This window comes from Anabrus simplex, chromosome 3, assembly GCF_040414725.1.
Source record: "Anabrus simplex isolate iqAnaSimp1 chromosome 3, ASM4041472v1, whole genome shotgun sequence".
In the NCBI taxonomy this organism is placed as follows: domain Eukaryota; kingdom Metazoa; phylum Arthropoda; class Insecta; order Orthoptera; family Tettigoniidae; genus Anabrus; species Anabrus simplex.
In genome coordinates this window covers 438,787,381-438,805,357 of record NC_090267.1, presented here as the reverse complement: position 1 = coordinate 438,805,357, position 17,977 = coordinate 438,787,381, and the positions used below count along the sequence as shown (strand labels likewise).

The window sequence follows — 17,977 nt, the reverse complement described above, 5'->3', positions numbered from 1 at the left end:
CCACTCCCTGTTATACTAGAAACAAACTCCCACTTTACAACATCAGGTGAATGACACACACAGACTTTCCTTTCTAATGTAACAAACATTAATTGCAAATAAAACTTCTACAGCTACGCAAGACTGCTCACTGTTGAAGCTCAGCTGTTTAGATCCACGCCTTCTGTGCTAAAGACCGCAGGTTCGAATCCCGGCGGAGGCTGGTTGAATGAGACCCATGTCATTAATATAAAATACTTCCTTTTCAGGGCAAGATTTCAAAATTGCGGAATCCGCTGAAACTAACCGCATATGAGGATTTTTTTTTCTTTTTACAGTTTGTTTTACGTCGCACCGACAAAGATAGGTCTTATGGCGACGATGGGACAGGAAAGGGTTAGGAATGGGAAGGAAGCGGCCGCGGCCTTAATTTACGTACAACCCCAGCATTGCCTGGTGTAAAAGTAGGGAAACCACAGAAAACTATCTTCAGAGCTGCCGTCAGTGGGGCTCGAACCCACTATCTCCCGGATGCAAGCTCACAGCTGCGCGCCCTTAACCGCACGGCCAACTCGCCCAGCGAAGAGTATTATTATTATTATTCTGCCTTTGCTGGCGAGATGTAGTATCTTCTGGTATGGGCTAGAATACATCTGTTACTTTCATCTGTCTCAGTCTCATCCTTGGCTTTGACAATATGAAAGTGACTGAGATATGAGCGATGCTAGTAATACCGTTCCTTATGCAGCCAGTCCTTGTTATGAATGGTGTGAAAATATCGTTCATAGGGTTGGTTGGATGCATTTCAGTGGGCCTGGCAGACTGATATGTAACGGCAACGGTTGGTCCAGTGAGGAAAGCAACGGAAAACTACATACCTCACTCCTCATTTCCCTAGTACGCCTCTTCAGTGACGTCTAGGCTATTTATGACAGCTGATGGTGGAGCTGTGGAGGATCAAACCAGCCTTGGGGCTGACACCAATATGCGTTTGCCACAAGACACGGAATAGCTCACAAGTTCTTCGAAAAGAACTGAATTGTTGGTTTCGTAAAAGAAATGTCAATGAACTTAAGATTATGAACATCGTTAATTTCCTTCAAGCAACATTAAAAAACCAATAAGTATTATGCTTTCAACACAAATAGTTGCGCATTATTACCACCGAGAATTTTATAACTATGGTAACAATTCTGTCTTGCATATTTCGGTCCAGTTTGTACGATTGCTGCCATTCTCGTATGTTCCTGACACTGTAGGCTCTCTGGAAGTAGGGCATTGTATATATATTCCGTTTATCTATTTCATCTGGCTGGGAAAGAAAGTATTCTAACTTTATCGTAGGGTCAATTATTTCTGCTTCGTTTTGTCTCCGATTTTTTTTTGCTAGTTGCTTTACGCCGCACCGACACAGATAGGTCTTATGGCGACGATGGGACAGGGAAGGGCTAGGAGTGGGAAGGAAGCGGCCGTGGCCTTCATTAAGGTACAGCCCCAGCATTTGCCTGGTGAGAAAATGGGAAAGCACGGAAAATCATTTTCAAGGCTGCCGCCAGTGGGGTTCGAACCTACTATCTCCCGAATACTGGATACTGGCCGCACTTAAGCGACTGCAGCTATCGAGCTCGGTCTCTCCGATTGTTGGCAATACTTCTACGTTCTGCTATACAGTGGACTTCCTCACGAACGTTGAGGCTTTTTCCTTTAAGGCTGCTCGCTAATGAATATCTTATCTTAGTGTTACGCCGCTTAATACGAAGTACAACAAAAAATACACAAAAATACGTATACAAGTACCTTTATACAGAATACAAGAACTGAAGCAAACCATTAAAAGAAGCAACTTAGCCCTACGGATTTCACAGGCATCTGTCCAGTTTGTCCAGCCACTGTTATAGCGCCTGTGTAGATGTTACCACCAAGTCCAAAGTACGCTCTCCTCGGACATTCTTCCGCGATATGGCGGATGGTTTGATTCGCTGCACCATAGTCTAAGTTGGGAAAAGTTCGCATACACTTCTTGAAAAAAAGCAGTGAGCCATATCATCCGTGGTTGGTTTGGATTCTGTTCAGGGCAACCCAAGTTCTTGGCTGGAGACCATAAAACCAACATGAGGGTGCTTGGTGTTAAAGAATATCTGCCACTCCTTCAGATCCGCGTTGCTCTATACACGTGCCTATTCTGTGGCTCCGTTGGCGAGCATGATTTTAGACACCTGAATACTACAGCGATGTCCAGGCGGATAGCAAGAGCTATGCTTGATGGCATTCGTCTGTGCTCTCCTACCAGGTTAATCTTGAAGGATCAGTACGATTCAACACAGATAACCAAAGATAAAGTAGTGTATTTAGCGATGACGGTGACCTACTCATGGTCTGATTCAAGAGAACGTCATCTTCCTAACATATGGGGACATTTGAGTCACATTGAAGAGTGAAGCCGATTGCTCCGCGTAGTGCCCCTGTATAGGTGACCCGTACTGAACTGAATGTCAGCTTTCGGCAGCCAGATTATATTTCAGGAGACCTCCTGCCTAATAGTACAGAGAAGTGTTGCCACCACACTTAAGTTATTTCCAGAGCCAATCGACAAAATCTTTAGGACTGGTCATAATCCTTCAACTCAACATAGAAGGAATAAGAAGATGTACTTTTTTCTCGTTTAGTGACGTTTAGTAACGTCATGTAAGTATAAGACATTTCTGGAAGCTTTTTTTTTGCAGCCCAAAAGCGTTTCATTCTTTCTCTAGCCCCTGTCTTCTCTTTTCTGCCCAGCCGCTGTTCTGCTGTTGCTCATCGTAGAAGCCCTTAAAGTTGTTCCACTGATCTGTATTTTGATCGGTTAGAGATGTCCTCTTGATTCAGTACTATGGTCTTGAGGTCATTTAGTAGGGGTGCATCCATCCTGAACAGATGTCCGCAGAACTTCAGTCGTCGCTTCCTTACTGACTCCATTAGCAGTTTAGAATATTCCCCCCGCCACCTCCTTCGCCCCTGATGGGCCTTTGCCAACAGCCCGAAGGCCTGCATATTATGAAGTCACGCGTGCTCATCTAGACGGACGCCATCCTCAGCCGTTCTCATGTAGGTTGAGTGGACCTCGAACCAGCACTTAGACCCTCATCCCGGAGCCTCGGCATACGAGACAAGTTTGCTATAACCTTAGACCGCGGGGCCCAAGCAACATCAATTCTACGAAAAATAACAAAACTTCTGCACGCGAATTTTGTAAAGCTACGAGCAGGTACTTGTCTATGGACACGCCGGAGTTAAGCAAGCTGAAGTATAACAGTCAGCACTTTTACCTGACGCACGTGACATAGTAATGATGACAGAATCTGTGGTAAGTATGCAGGTCAACATTCCGAGCTCCACAAGTAACGCACCAGCATTGAGTAAACCATCAAGGTTAAACCTTACGAGACTAGAACCAACAGGAGATAGCTCTATTCAATAAATACTTCTTACCTTCACTCGCAGACGACGGTCCATACAGGCTCTTAGCACACTCAGAGGGCCTTCAGAGACCTCCTCAGAACGTGTCAGTACATCCCGTGAGAAACGTGCAGGTCGTGGTGCTTTAACAGGCACTGAAACACAGATGCATAGTTTGTAATTAACTAGTGGGGTCGGCGAAAGTATTTTAATGAAGAATAATAAAGTTAACAGTTTTACTTCCCACTAACTAACTTTACGGTTTTCGAGGGTGCAGTCTCAAAATATCAGAGTCTCAAACTGTCCGAACAAGACAGAAAACAGCACCAAATTATGAGCAAGAAATATGTAGGCGAAATAAATAAGCTAATGAGTCTCAAAATATCCCAGAATTGTAGTAGGTAGGTGTATAACTGACGGGGATTTTAAAAACAAACAATTCTTAAGTTTACTAGCTGGTTGCCCGTACTTCCCTGAGTTGTGGGTGATTTGTTTATTTATTTTATTTTTACAAATTGCTTTACGTCGCACTTTCACAGATAGGTCTTATGGCGACGATGGGACACGAAAGGGTTAGGAGTGGGAAGGAAGCAGCCATGGCTTTAATTAAGGTACAGCCCCAGCATTTGCCCGGTGTGAAAATGGGAAACCGCGGAAAACCGTTTTCAGGGCTGCCGAAGGTGGGGTTCGAGTCCACTACCTCGCGAATACTGGATACTGGCCGCACTTAAGTGACTGCAGCTATCGAGCTCGGCTATTCTTTTATTATTTTTTATTTTATTTGAAAGATTTGTTCGACTACTTCAACGATTAGTGACTGGAAAATCTATAAATGTCACTTGAGCTGTAGAATTGTCATGGAAAACGACAGCGAGCAAACGATGCCGTTGAAGGATGGTATTCTTAGCTCAACAGTACAATAAAAAGACCTCATCCCCGCTTCAAGGAGTTGGTACCTTGTTTGAAAAAAGAAAGAAGCTGGAACATCTGATTTTCAAATACAGTACTCAGGATAGATATGAATCTCGAAGGTTCGAAGAGACGAAAAAATCAAAAGGACTACAGCTAAATTCAAGAAAACCGGGCGAGTTGGCCGTGCGGTTAGGGGCGCGCAGCTGTGAGCTCCCATCCGGGAGATAGTGGGTTCGAATCCCACTTTCGGCAGCCCTGAATATGGTTTCCCATTTTCACACCAGGCAAATGCTGGGGCTGTACCTTAATTAAGGCCAGGGCCGCTTCCTTCCAACTCCTAGGCCTTTCCTATCCCATCGTCGCGACGTAAAGCCACTAGCAAAACATATATATATTCAAGAAAACTGGAAATACACAATAATCTCTTTGTCATCAAAATGGATCGAAACCTATGGCAATATTCGGAGTAAAATATTGTAGGCTACATATTTTCACAGCAGAATTTGTACATGATTAAGGTTGTTCATATCTGATAAAGCAATAGCTGCATTTTAAAAATGACTAGGCTTAAATTTGCGTGGGCTCATGGCGTCCGTGCGGTCTGTGTGTTTGTGCGAGGCTGTACAGCAGGCACACCCCAAGACTGAGGTAACATTTTTTGAAAAGGGCAAGCAGCCACAGCTGTTGCTAGCAATGGTCCTTTCTGTGTTACTTCATGCTTATTATGATAATACTGTACACATGCAGGGTGTTTTGAAACAGCACCTTCTTCTTCTATGTGCAATGCCCAGTCTCCCGGACGTTGGCGATCAATGTGGAGAGTGCTTTTATGTCTTCAGCAACACAGTAGAGTTCTTCAGCGCTTTTTTTTTTTTAATGCCTGTCCAGTCTTTAATATTCTTAAGGCATGTTGTTCTCCTCCTGCCTACTCCTCGGCGCCCTTCAATTTTGCCTTTCAAAATTAGATGTAAAGCTGCGTATTTTTCACCACGCAAAACATGCCCTAGGTATGCAGTTTTTTTTCTGCATTTGATGACTGTTACCTGTTCTTTTTTGCGAATTTGCTCTCTGTAACATTTGATCAGTTCTAAGGCTTCCAGTCTTTTGATGGTGGCCTCTTTTAACGTCCAAGCTTCAACCCCATAAAGGAGAGTAGACCAAATATAACATTTCACCATACGCTGCCGATGTTTTAAACTTAATGCACCATCATACAATAATGACTTCATCTTCCTGAATGTTGATCTTGCAATTTCTGTTCGGCTCTTAATTTCTAGGTCTGGGTTCGGTTCATCCGTTATCCCACAACCAAGATATTTAAGTTGGTCTTTAAGTTTCAGAGTAGCATTATTTCTTCCTCTGCTGAAAACCATTAGTTTACGGCCACTTATATAGAACGGGCTCAAAAGGAAAATTTTAAACGTAGCCTTCTCAATGAAAAATTACAATATTTGGCTAAAAGAAATCAGTGAAGACCTGAATGAAACTGGCATTATTGAAGACACCATTCAAGATAGAATAAAATTCAGAACCTTAATTCACAAACACAGTGACTAAATACAGTACGGACTGAACAGCGTAAAAAGGAATACAGGGAGATGATGAAAAGATAGTCGAAGGAGAAGAGGAAACAAAAAAGTGCTATTGAGTTTGAATACGCTCCGTAGTTGGGCATAACGAAACAAAAAAATGGAGCGAAATCAAAAAGTCAAATGGAAATGAATTTTAATTAAATTCTGTGCTTATATCGCCGTTTTCCCTCCATTTATTTTTCTTACCAAACTTTCTCCACTCTTGATAAACTTAACCATAATAGGTATTTTATTTGATCCTGTATTGACTTGTCTAAATCTATTAAAGAACCTTAACGTGTTGATAGCCGCTACCCTTCTCTAATCAGGTTATGACAGATGGAAGCGAGGCCTGTAACATTCGTAGTTCCGAACAATAACCAGGAAGAAGCCAATCATGTTGGCGTGCTTAGTTAAAATTATTATACATTTTATCCGAACAGTGATTTGTCACTCATAAAAATGAAGAACGAGTCTTAATATTTAGACTTTGTAGAATTTTAATTCTAATTTTAATTTAATTGTGATCAACATTTCTCACAAGGAACACATAATAAAAATAGATGTTTCTTTTTCTTCCTTAAAGAAAAAAGGACGAAAAACTTGAAGATCTTAAATTTATTTAGGTATTCTCATTCATTTCATCAAAATATTAAAATTTTATGTAATGATAATTTTCATAAGATTTCACTAGTTTGTTTATTCATTGATGTGGTGAATCAGGACAAAATACTTCTTTAAATTGTGGGCTAAACAAAAGATAGTGTTATGTAGTTTTTTATTCCTTGATTTGACTTCACTGATGAGGGGAATGCATGTTGTTCCTGCAACATGTATGATAGAATAAATAATTTTCAATCATTAAAAGTGTATTGATAAGGTGGACCCAACATAAACTATTTTAAATAGTTACCTTAATACATTTAGACAAATCAATACACGATCAAATAAAATACCTATTATGGTTAAGTTTATCAACAGTGGAGAAGGTTTGGTACGAAAAATAAATGGAGGGAAACGGCGAGATAGGCACAGGACATTTGTATCCCACAGAAGCATGCAGAGTGAGTGAGTGGAAGCTATCAAAGACTGTACTTGAAACCTGCGGTCGCCAACCACGCCCAACAATTTCTAGATTCTAGAAGTAGGGAACTGTCAGCGCTATCAGAACGTTTATCACATTTCTACATAGGCATTTCTCTCTCGCACAATTTAATGGCCTAGAATTATAATGGATAGAGCTGTAGCAACATCGTTCTAAGGAAGGAGCCCGGGGGAAGGGTTTAGTGTTGGCAATTCGAGAAATGAACAACAAGAACGAAAGTGTTGATGTGGCCTGGAGCGGTGACGGAAAGTGAAATGAGAAAGCCAGTGAGAGAGTGTGTAGCTCTCTCAAGACTAGTTAAACGTGGATAACTGGTATTTAACACACTGCTGCTTGAAATAATATATATATATTACTCCTCACATTATATCACTTAACTATTAGCTAGAAACGGCACTTAGCTAAATAGCCTCGACAATTCAGGCACGCCTTCTTTAATATACTCTGTTTTAAACCTGACTACGCGTTCTTCGTTTATCGTGTCTATATTTTGCATTCTATACAGTACAGTCATAAATGAAATGCGGCATAACATCAAAATTGCATAATTGCCTTTGCTTCAACAGAATAGTTTGACCTGTATCGCAGAAACTCGTATGTCACAGAGCAAGTACACAAATGTGCTTAGGAGAAAAGCTGATGCAAGCCTAGTCACAACCATCAATATGTCACTGAAAGGTTGTAGGTCATTTCTGTCGCCCGTTCCTAATTCTTGATGGGTGAGTGTCTTTACATCTGTCTCTTGGAGCAGGTCAAAGTAAAAGGTACCTTCCACGCAATTCTCGTCTCATTTATGGTTGAGACAGTATGGAAGCTCTTTAGGTATAGGTGATGCCGAGTAAAGACTAGACCTTGGATTTTTATTGCTAATTTTTTAGATGCTTAAAAAAGGCTCTCAAATGTGAAAAAATAGGTTCTAAAATATATTTTAAACAACCTCAATTTTACGTATCTTAAAAGAAATTTATCAATCCATGTGTATTTCGTTAAATTATAACTCCTTAGGGGGAAATATAAAACAAATTTCACTCACCTCTTTGCTGCACACGTCACAGAATATAATTTTACCATGGACGTGAAGTGGGGAAACTCCTGTAACCTTTTAATTAAAGACGACTTGGAAGATGACACTATCTTGTTTTCAGCAAGTCAATGGACACTTGTGACTACGGGCGTGTAGTACTGCGGGAAGTCCTTAAGGATTTCCAGGGAGTAGGGTATGCTTTACAGTTTCCCGATTATAAGACTTTGTTTGGAAATAATATACTGAAGATAGTTAAAAAATCGGCAAATACATATTTTAGTTTCTCGAAATGACTTAAAAGCCTTTTTAATCGATTTAGGGTAGGAATATATGGAAATATAGGTTCTACGTCAATTTCGGCGTAATAGGACAACCGTGTTTAACCTTATAAATACACGTAATGTGTAAATACAATTTCATTTTAAGTTATCTCAAAAGGAACCAAACAAGTTTTTGCCTAAAATCCGAAATCTAGTAATGACTTTCGGAACACGCCTACTGCAGCATCTGGATGTTATGAAAGCAATGGCAAACTAAGTTACCTTACTCCTTATCAGTTTTTTGCAGTTTCCTTATAACTGCTTAACATTTGCAGGCGCTTTTTGACAATCTAAACCAGCCGCTGGGCTGAAGACTTAGCAGACAGTTCGTATTTACACCAGATTTGTCTTACGTCGCACCGACACACACAGAGATGGGATAAAGTTAGGATTAGGAAGGACGCGACCCTTGGCCTTAATTAAGGCACAGCCCAAACATTTGTCTGGTGTGAAGATGGGAAACCACAGAGACCCATCTTCAGAACTGATGACTCCCGAATGTAAGCCAACAGCTACGCAACCCAAACTTTGTAGCCAATTAGCGCGGTCGTAAGCCATTTTGGATTGAAAATTCCATGTTTAGATGTTTAATGATTTTGTTAGCTGGAAGTCCATTTTATGATGTTCATGTGTTTTTTTCTGAAATTGTACCTCGAACGCCATTTAAATGTCACGTGACATGTACGAGAGCCACCACACCTTTTCACATCTGTGCTTTCTGTCCTGAAAACTAGAATATTTTCAGTTTAGTGGGCTAGTTCCTTTCTATTTCAGAGGTTTGTGGTTCTAGGGAAGTTTTGTGTACTGGCCATCCTGATAGTGCATCAGACATTTGCTTACTTTGCGGCCACACGATCTTCTTCGAAAGTATTTGCATGGAATGACTCAAAATCCAAACGAGCCATTCCATAACGTGATCTGGATCAGGGGGTGCCAAAAAAAGTGTTCGTGGGGAAAAGGACTTTGTTAATAGGTGTTGAGAAAACTGGGTATAGAACCACAATATGTGAACATGATTGGTGCGTGCTGTGAAATGGATAATTTACGAATGAGAAAATCAGATATAAAATTTGAAGCCAATTCAAAGGAAGCTAGGAAGTTAAACCAGAAGAGGGTCAAAAATATGAAGACAACCCAGATGATCCAGAATATGGGTCTGGTAATGTAATAATCTTCAGGAGCACTATCTACATTTTTTTTTCTAGACGAATGTTCCTTTTTGTCAGGAAGCATTTTAAGAGTAGAGATGTGAATAGTAGGAATGGAGGATTGGAGGTTTTTGTGAATTTCCCATAATAGTAAAACTAATATTTTATGTTTCCGAAGGGGAAAGTTCGAGAACATTTGGAAAACATACACTTTTCAAAAAAAACATCTAAAGAATAAGTACAAATCTAAAAGCCTGCAAAATTTTCTTTCAATAGGCCAAATACTTACTGAGAAAAAGGAACATGAACATCACAAATTTAACATGAGAAGAACGACACATTCGTGAAATTTAGTGAGCATAATGTAAACAACAGCTCTCAAGTTGACTGAAATTCACCAGGTGAAGATGCAGTGATACTAACATTGGTAACCTGGTCGCTGCTACCACAGCAACAAACCTTGTGCGCTGGGTGATATTCAATCGTCGTTCTGACGTAGATACCAGCCTCAAGTGCTATCTTTCGAAGGAGTGCTGTAAGAGTTGCCCTTTTGTGGTAGAGGTGAGCAACCAAACCATTACTTGAGAGAAGCTGGTCACTGAACACACAGATCTGGTACTGAGAACGATGTTCTAAGCAGAGCAGTTGTCTACAGTTGGCAGACAACTAGTGCCAACGATCAGTACGGACATAACATTTATATAAAGTCATCGCAACCATTTGTGAGATAGTGGGAACAGCGAGCAGCTGGACTTTATAGGCATTCCTTCTTTCAACTCTTTCCCGTCGTAAAACTTGAAGTGTTAACATCGGTATTTTGTTCGTCCGAGCACTCCCCCCCCCCCCCCCTCACTGTACGGTACTGTCTACGATAGTAGTGGCGGCGAATGTTGTTACATCACTAGTAACAGTATCTATTAGATTGTAAGTGATGGTATCTCCATGCCAGAAAAAGTATTTTTTTCTGTCTCCAAGGAACGCCAGCGATATCATTAACAACATTAACAATTATTACGTCAAATCTATAGTTTGGTCAGCGATACTTTCGTAACTGCCTCGTAAGAAATTGTGGTCGCGTGATCAGCAGCCGTATACTCTGCCGTGCTCATAGCTATCATATGTTACTTTACTTAGAATATCGTATTTTAAACAATGTTCCGGGCGAGTTGACCGTGCAGTTAGGGCCGCGCAGCTGTGAGCTCGCATCCGTGAGACAGTGGGTTCGAACCCCACTCTCAGCAGCCCTGAAGATGGTTTTCCGTCGTTTCCCATTTCCACACCAGGAAAATGCTGGGACTGTACCTTAATTGAGGCTACGGCCGCTTCCTTCCCATTCCTAGGCCTTTCCTGTCCCATCGTCGCCGTAAGACCTATCTGTGTCGGTGCGACGTAAAACAAGAAAAAAAAAAAGCACTGTTATGGCAAATACTAATCGTTCGCCGGGTGGAGTAGCTCGGACGGTAGAGCGCTGGCCTTCTGAGCCTAACTTGGCAGGTTCGATCCCGGCTTAGTTCGGTGGTATTTGATGGTGCTCAAATACGTCAACCTCGTGTCGGTAGATTTATGGGCATGTAAAAGAAAAACTCTTGTGAGACAAACCGAAAACCATAAAAGTACTTAATGGTACGTAAACAACGATTTTTATTATTATTATTATTATTACTGCAAGTTGCTTTATGCTGCATCGACAGACACATGTCTTATGGGAACGATGGGATAGGAGAGAACAAGGGAGAGGGTAGGAAGCGACCGTGCCCTTATTAAGGTACAGCCCCAGCATTTGCCTGGTGTGAAAATAGGAAACCACGGAAAAGCACCTTCAGGGCTGCCGCCAGTGAGCTTCGAGCCCACTATCTCCCGGATGCAAGCTCACAGCTGCTCGTCCCGAACAGCACGGTTATTATTATTATTATTATTATTATTATTATTATTATTATTATTATTATTATTATTATTGACTGGCCAGCATTTGAGCCACGTTTCGTATACATGAATGCCTTGGAAAACTTATATACTAACCAGTTTTAACATATAGTACACTCTCCGAAGAAAATTTAGATCCGAGGTTTGTTGAATATTTAGTTCTCCGGTTTAAGAATGGTCTTGTGGTGTGATGGCTCACCCAGCCGCCGTATTTCTGGCGATCAGTGACGTCGCCCAGGTCAATGTCCGAGCCTAGCCTAGCCCGGCTATACCAACGAGTAGATTGGGATAACGCTCTCGTGCCAACTTTCGAACGAATCACAGTTCAACCACACTGGAAGATATCAAATTGTTTTCTTTTTACTGACAGTCCATCTTGCGATCAGTGCACTCGTAGCTGAAATGTTTAATGATATTTCCTGTTCATCAACGTAAAATAAAATCAAATATTATACATCAAATTTATAAGAGGCATACGCTCCTTAACTTAAAGAGGAATGTAGTGCGAAGCTTCTTTTAGTGGATTTTAGAAACGAATCTATCATTTTGAGAATAAATATGCAAATAAGTGTCAGAATGCTCCTTCTTCTTCTTCTTCTTCTTCTTCTTCTTCTTATGCCGGGCTGAATAGCTCGGGCAGTCGAGCGCTGGCCTTTTGAGCCCAACTTGGATGGTTCGATTCTGGCTCAGTCCGGTGGTACTTGAAAGGGCTCAGATACGTCAGCCTCGCGTCTGTAGATTCAGCGGCACGTAAAAGAACTCCTGCGGGACAAAATTCCGGCACCTCGGCGTCTCCGAAAATCCGAAATATGTAGTTAGTGGAACGTAAAGCAAATATTTTTCTTCTTCTCTTCTTCCGCCGCTTTTCCCACTCCTGGGTGGGGTTGCAGGTGCCAACTTATAGCACATGTGAATTTGGTCCTTTTTTACGACCGGATGCCCTTCCTGACGCCAGTCCTATGACGAGGGAAGTATTAACCACTACTGCATGCTTTGTAATGTGTTCTGAGTTTACGAAGAGGTGTTTATTTTGTGTCAAACACCTTGTCACCGAATCAAAGGAATTAACCTGGCGCGGCTAAAATCCCCAACCTGCCCAGAAATCGAACCCGGAACCCTCTGAACCGAAGGCTGCGATAATGACCATTCAGTCAAGAAGTCTGACATATTATTATTATTATTATTATTATTATTATTATTATTATTATTATTATTATTATTATTATTATTATTATTATTAGTAGGCTATACGGTAGACAGTCCCGTGATACTCCTCTCCAACTTTCGTTCGGTGTATACCAATTGAATGGCAGCTTTCTAGTGTAGGGTAGTGTGCCTGTCTTTTATCCCGAGTCCCCTGGGTTCATTTCCCTGCCAGTCCTGAACTGAGGGCTGGAATATGGTGCACTCAGCCTCGTGAAGCCAACTGAAGAACTGTCTGATACGAAAGGCAGCGGGCCCAGTAAAGAAAGCCAAGAAATACGACTGGGAATGTCGTCACGTTGACCAAATGGCACTGGAGCATCTGCAGGCCACTTGCTGGGCAGCAGTCGTCTTGGCAGGCAAGGCCCTAATGGGCTGTCCACACGCTTTTTTTAATACTAAGTCGCATATTCGACTAAGTATCGGATCAGAAAGCACAACGAGGTCGAAAATTCGAAATTATGAACATTTGAATTTCTATATTTTATATGGAAGGCTAAATAACTGTATGCATGTTCAGTCCTCAGCCCTAAGGCTGGTTGGATCCTCAACAGCTCCGCCATCAGCTGTCATACAGTAGATGGCCTGGGCATCACTAAAGAGGCGTACTAGGGAAATTAGGAAGTTCCCGTTACTTTCCTCACCGAGCCAGAAGTTATTACACATCAGTCTGCCAAGCTCACTGAAATGCATGCATCATCCTACCCTATGAGCAACATTTTCACACCATTCATAACAGGGACTGGCTGCATAAGGAATGGCATTACTAGCATCGCTCATACCTCTGACAATATGAAAGTGACTAAGCCAAGGATAAGACTGAGACAGATCAATGAGAGCCTATATCAGAAGACATACTGCACTGTAAACGCTAGGTCCCGCACAGGAAAGGCATTCCAAATAATTAGCTTGAAGAAATAATGTAATAGTGTACTATGTAATACTCGCTCGTCCCTCGTCAATATCAAGAAAATGCAGAGATTTTACCTTTCGCAAGACTTAGGCAGCCCCCAATCCTAATAAATATATGAACTGCCTACAACACCACAAAGCTGCTAGAGCCCACACGCGTAGTAAGTACAAGGAACTGAGGATTGAAATGTCTACAGTGCTTCAATGACACAGCGATAGGAATTCTAAGAGTGAACGTCAAGGAGGCGCAGTGCCAATGTCCACGTGTAACTGAAAGGAATCGCGCGCGCTTTATTTGTAATTATTAGGGTTCTGATATTCGTCACACTCTTTCCGTTTTGGCTTTTCGTTAGAATTACGTCTCTGAGCGTGTTTGGCGATATGTTATAGGGCACATGAAATGAAATTGCGTATGGCTTTTAGTGCCGGGAGTGTCCGAGGACATGTTCGGCTCGCCAGATGCAGGTCTTTTGATTTGACTCCCGTAGGCGACATGCGCGTCGTGATGAGCATGAAATGATGAAGACGAAACATACACCCAGCTCCCGTGCCAGCGGAATTAACCAATTATGGTCAAACATTCCCTACCCTGCCGGGAATCGAACCCCGGACCCCTGTGACCAAAGGCCAGCACGCTAACCATTTAGCCATGGAGCCGGACATAGGGCACATAAATGCATACTTTACGAGTTTTTTATTGTTTTGGTCATATTTCGGTCATTTCAGTTGCTTAAGGTCGTATTTTGGTTACATATTGCACGGAATATATATATAGTACTTTGAATGTGATGTCCGATGTTGCTCGTTTGTGGCATTGTGACGAAACTTAAAGCTCGGGCCTTCGGAGCTGAAAAGTTGACGCTTGTTGTTATCTCGTCTGACTTCACATATAACTAGTTTTAGAATAATTTCCTTTAGAGTAGGACTTGCAGTGCGGGTATTCATATCCACAGGAATGTCACCCTTGTCGGGAGAGAAGCAAATACCGCAGGGCTTATCCTCTTACGTGTCTTAGCATTTTAGAGCCTCAATTGAAAAAACAAATTCACAGCCTGTTTCCAGTCATTCGACCGGGTCAGGAATGGAATGAATGAAGCCCCCATCTAGCGGCGAGGATAGGTATTGTGCCGGCTGCCGAATCCTGTCGCACTCCTCTGGGGCAATGATAAATGACTGATAGATGAAATGAAAAAAATGACAGGGAAAACCGGAGTACCCGGAGAAAAACCTGTCCTGCCTCCGCTTTGTCCAGCACAAATCTCACATGGAATGACCGGGATTTGAACCACGGTATCCAACAGCAAGAAGAGCCTCAATTATCTTTCCTAAAAATGTCAAGAGATAATTTTCAAGGAGCGCTCCTCTACCGAATGAAAGACTACAATTTAAAATGTTAGGTACTGACCACAGTTTAATGAATGATATTTTTGATATAAAAGAACTAGTGGCAAAAATATTTTTTTTGGAAGTACATTAAGTTTACAACGCATACATTTCACATTTTATTGTAACATCAACGTGTGTTTTCTTAATGTGTATGTTTTTATGAGTATCTTTGTAAATGACATTTCACGTTTAAAGTTTTTAGATCAGTATTGAGTATAGCTGAAGATGGCCAAAATGAAAGGCCGAAACATGTCTTAATGTTTTAATGAACTTTTAATGTAATTAGCACGATAAGAATTGAACAGCTGGACCTATCAAAATTTATTTTTTTAAGAATTGAATCTTTGTACTTTACAAGCAACTTTGGTCATAATTTCCATTTTGGGTCATATTTAGCTATTATTACGAGCATATTCGCCTGCGTATTTGGTCTATTTTTAAGTCCTAAACATCCTAATCCTACTAACTATTAAGGACTACCTGTGTTCAAACTAAATAAACGTATCCTCTTTTCCGTGCAAGTCACAAATGAGCAATTTACCGTATTCCCATTCTGGCCTACCACAGTGCGATGTGATTATGATGATAACCATCTTAGTGTTCCTAAACGGGCTGAGCCTATGAAACGTAAAAGCCTTGAAATAATGTTCATCCTATTCCTAACTTAAGTTATAAAACCATCACGTCTCTTTTTTTAAAAACAATGGGATGAATAACATTCCACACACACATGTAGACTACCCTGTCATGCGTGAATTATTTTTCGTTTGTGTTTGAAGTTTGATATTTTCGTCAGCAAAGTTCAGCTAGCATTCAGCGTCTTAGATTTATCAATAATTCTTAACTGGAGCTAATACCTTCACACTCGTATGCGATACGGTTCACCACAATGGAATACACCGAGAATAAGAGTTGACCAAAGCAGGTCGGATTGAATAGATGGAAGTGAAGAGACTGCCACAAGTAAGTGGAAGCAATATCGGCTCAGGTAGGTGGTGGTGGTGGTGGTGGTCAACCCACGCTTAAAAACGTCATTCCATGTTACAGTATTGCTCTTATGACACCGAGGTTGCCACATCGAACGGCTCTGGTCAACAGCGTATCGGGAAAACGGCGGTGAAACTCAGTACTTAGGTTCAAAATAAAGGGAGGGAGAAACTACGCTGAAAATTATTTTTATGATATCTAGGCTACAGCGATTTTAGAGGGAGCTTATTTCGGTTTTAAAAACAACATGGGTAAACTACTGCATACACAAAACCTCAGCATTGAAGTACAAGGCAAACTGGGGCAGAAAATAGATAACAGATCATTTTGATAAGCTCGAGGGTGTGGGCAGCAGTTAATAGCATTTAATAAATTTGCGCAGACAACGCTGGGTACTAAGTTACGTACCGCCTCACGAAAACAATGGTAAAAATTAAATGCGCTTGTGGAAAAAGTAGTAAAAAGGTAGCTAAAATAAAATGCAATTAAGAAACAAACGCTAAATAACAAACTAAGTACAGATAAAAATCATCTGTGCAAGCCATGCCATGATGTATCGCAGCAACCTCATCTTTAGTAACAACTGCTGTACAGTACGAGAATATTAGGAAAAGAAAAAAAACCACCACCACCCACATGAATTCTCTTCAACAGCGGTAAGCTGCAGGCGATTCACAGGGGATTACGCGCTAAATGTATCAGGCCAACTAGTAACGCAAAAAAGCGATGGCTGCTCCCGTCATTGAGCTTCCTCCCTGCGAATGTATTTATTAAACAGAGAATGTTAAGTAGTTATTTTAACAACTCAAAGGCAAAAAAAGCCTCATCCTTTGTCTTTTTTCCATAATATATAAAGTACATTATACTATTCCTTGATCACAAGGAATTGTGGGTGTCTATGAGTAGGGCGTGTTTATTCCTTGTAGGTCCATAAGAGCAGCACTGTTTTCTTAACATGGAATAACCTCAGAGTTGTCCGGTTCCATGGCTAAATGGTTAGCGTGCTGGCCTTTGGTCACAGGGGTCCCGTGTTCGATTCTCGGCAGGGTCGGAAATTTTAATCATCATTGGTTAATTTCACTGGCACGGAGTGGTGTATGTGTCGTCTTCAGCATCATTTCATCCTCATCACGACGCGCAGGTCGCCTACGGACGTCACATCAAAAGACCTGACCTGCACCTGGCGAGCCGAACATGTCCACGGACACTCCCGGCACTAAAAGCCATACGCCATTTCATTTTACCAGAGTTGAGAGACTCTGCGTTTGCCCTTTTTCATCGCTTTTTTATGACAGGCAGGGGATACCGTGTATATATTCTACCGCATCACCTACAGACAGTAATGTTTCGTCCCTGTAGTCCCTTGGCCTACTGTCTCTAAGTCTGCATGTAGTAGTTAGTAACGGCATAATATCGCTACGAACTAAGTACGACTGTGCCAACCGCATTTCTGCGAGGAGTGATCTAGCAAGTGATTCCAGCAGTTAACAGGTGTTGCGCTGCCATCTGTTGGCGCCATTCCGGGCAGATGGCGAAATACAACTCCCTACTGGTGTAGAAGCGTTCCCAAGGCCGGCCGCGTACTACAGCATAGTAAAACATTGAGAAAGGCCACTGCTTATCGCAGTGACAGGCCGTGTGCGATTAGGTTTCCACGCTATGAGCAACACGTCCGATATCCAGAGTCCAGGTCACTGGATTTCGTCCTTTTGTTATTCAACGTTACGATTTTAGAAAATATGTTACAACTGAATTTTATTTTTCAGATTCTTCAGGACCGTCAGAACCAAGTCCAGTATTTCGGCGACTTTTGGGCACTTACTCTGACTGCAGACAAACATTGAAGTTGTATGCTAGAATGATTCCCTAGTATCCAAGCCCCGATGAACCGACAATTCGTATTATCCGAGGCTAATGTGCCAGTCCTATTTTTTTGGAATCACTACATGTAGATTATGCTCAGTTATTACTTTTCCGATGACCGAGCGAGTTGGCCATGCGGCTAGAGGCGCATAGCTGTAAGCTTGCATTCGGGAGATAGTGAGTTCGAACCCCACTGTTAGAAACCCTGA

The 17,977-nt window shown here is 41.6% G+C and overlaps 2 protein-coding genes across 3 annotated transcripts in view; one reads left to right on the top strand and one right to left on the bottom strand.

Moving 5' to 3' along the window:
- Positions 1-17,977, top strand: part of Eip74EF (Ecdysone-induced protein E74) — a 570,400-nt gene that overhangs the window by 75,157 nt on the left and 477,266 nt on the right. The gene's annotated exons all lie outside the window — the stretch shown is intronic.
- Positions 1-17,977, bottom strand: part of Lsm11 (U6 snRNA-associated Sm-like protein LSm11) — a 56,785-nt gene that overhangs the window by 19,098 nt on the left and 19,710 nt on the right. The window contains exon 3 of the mRNA XM_067144605.2: positions 3,448-3,569. Coding sequence (XP_067000706.2) covers positions 3,448-3,569 — 122 coding nt within the window. The remainder of the gene's footprint in view (positions 1-3,447; positions 3,570-17,977) is intronic.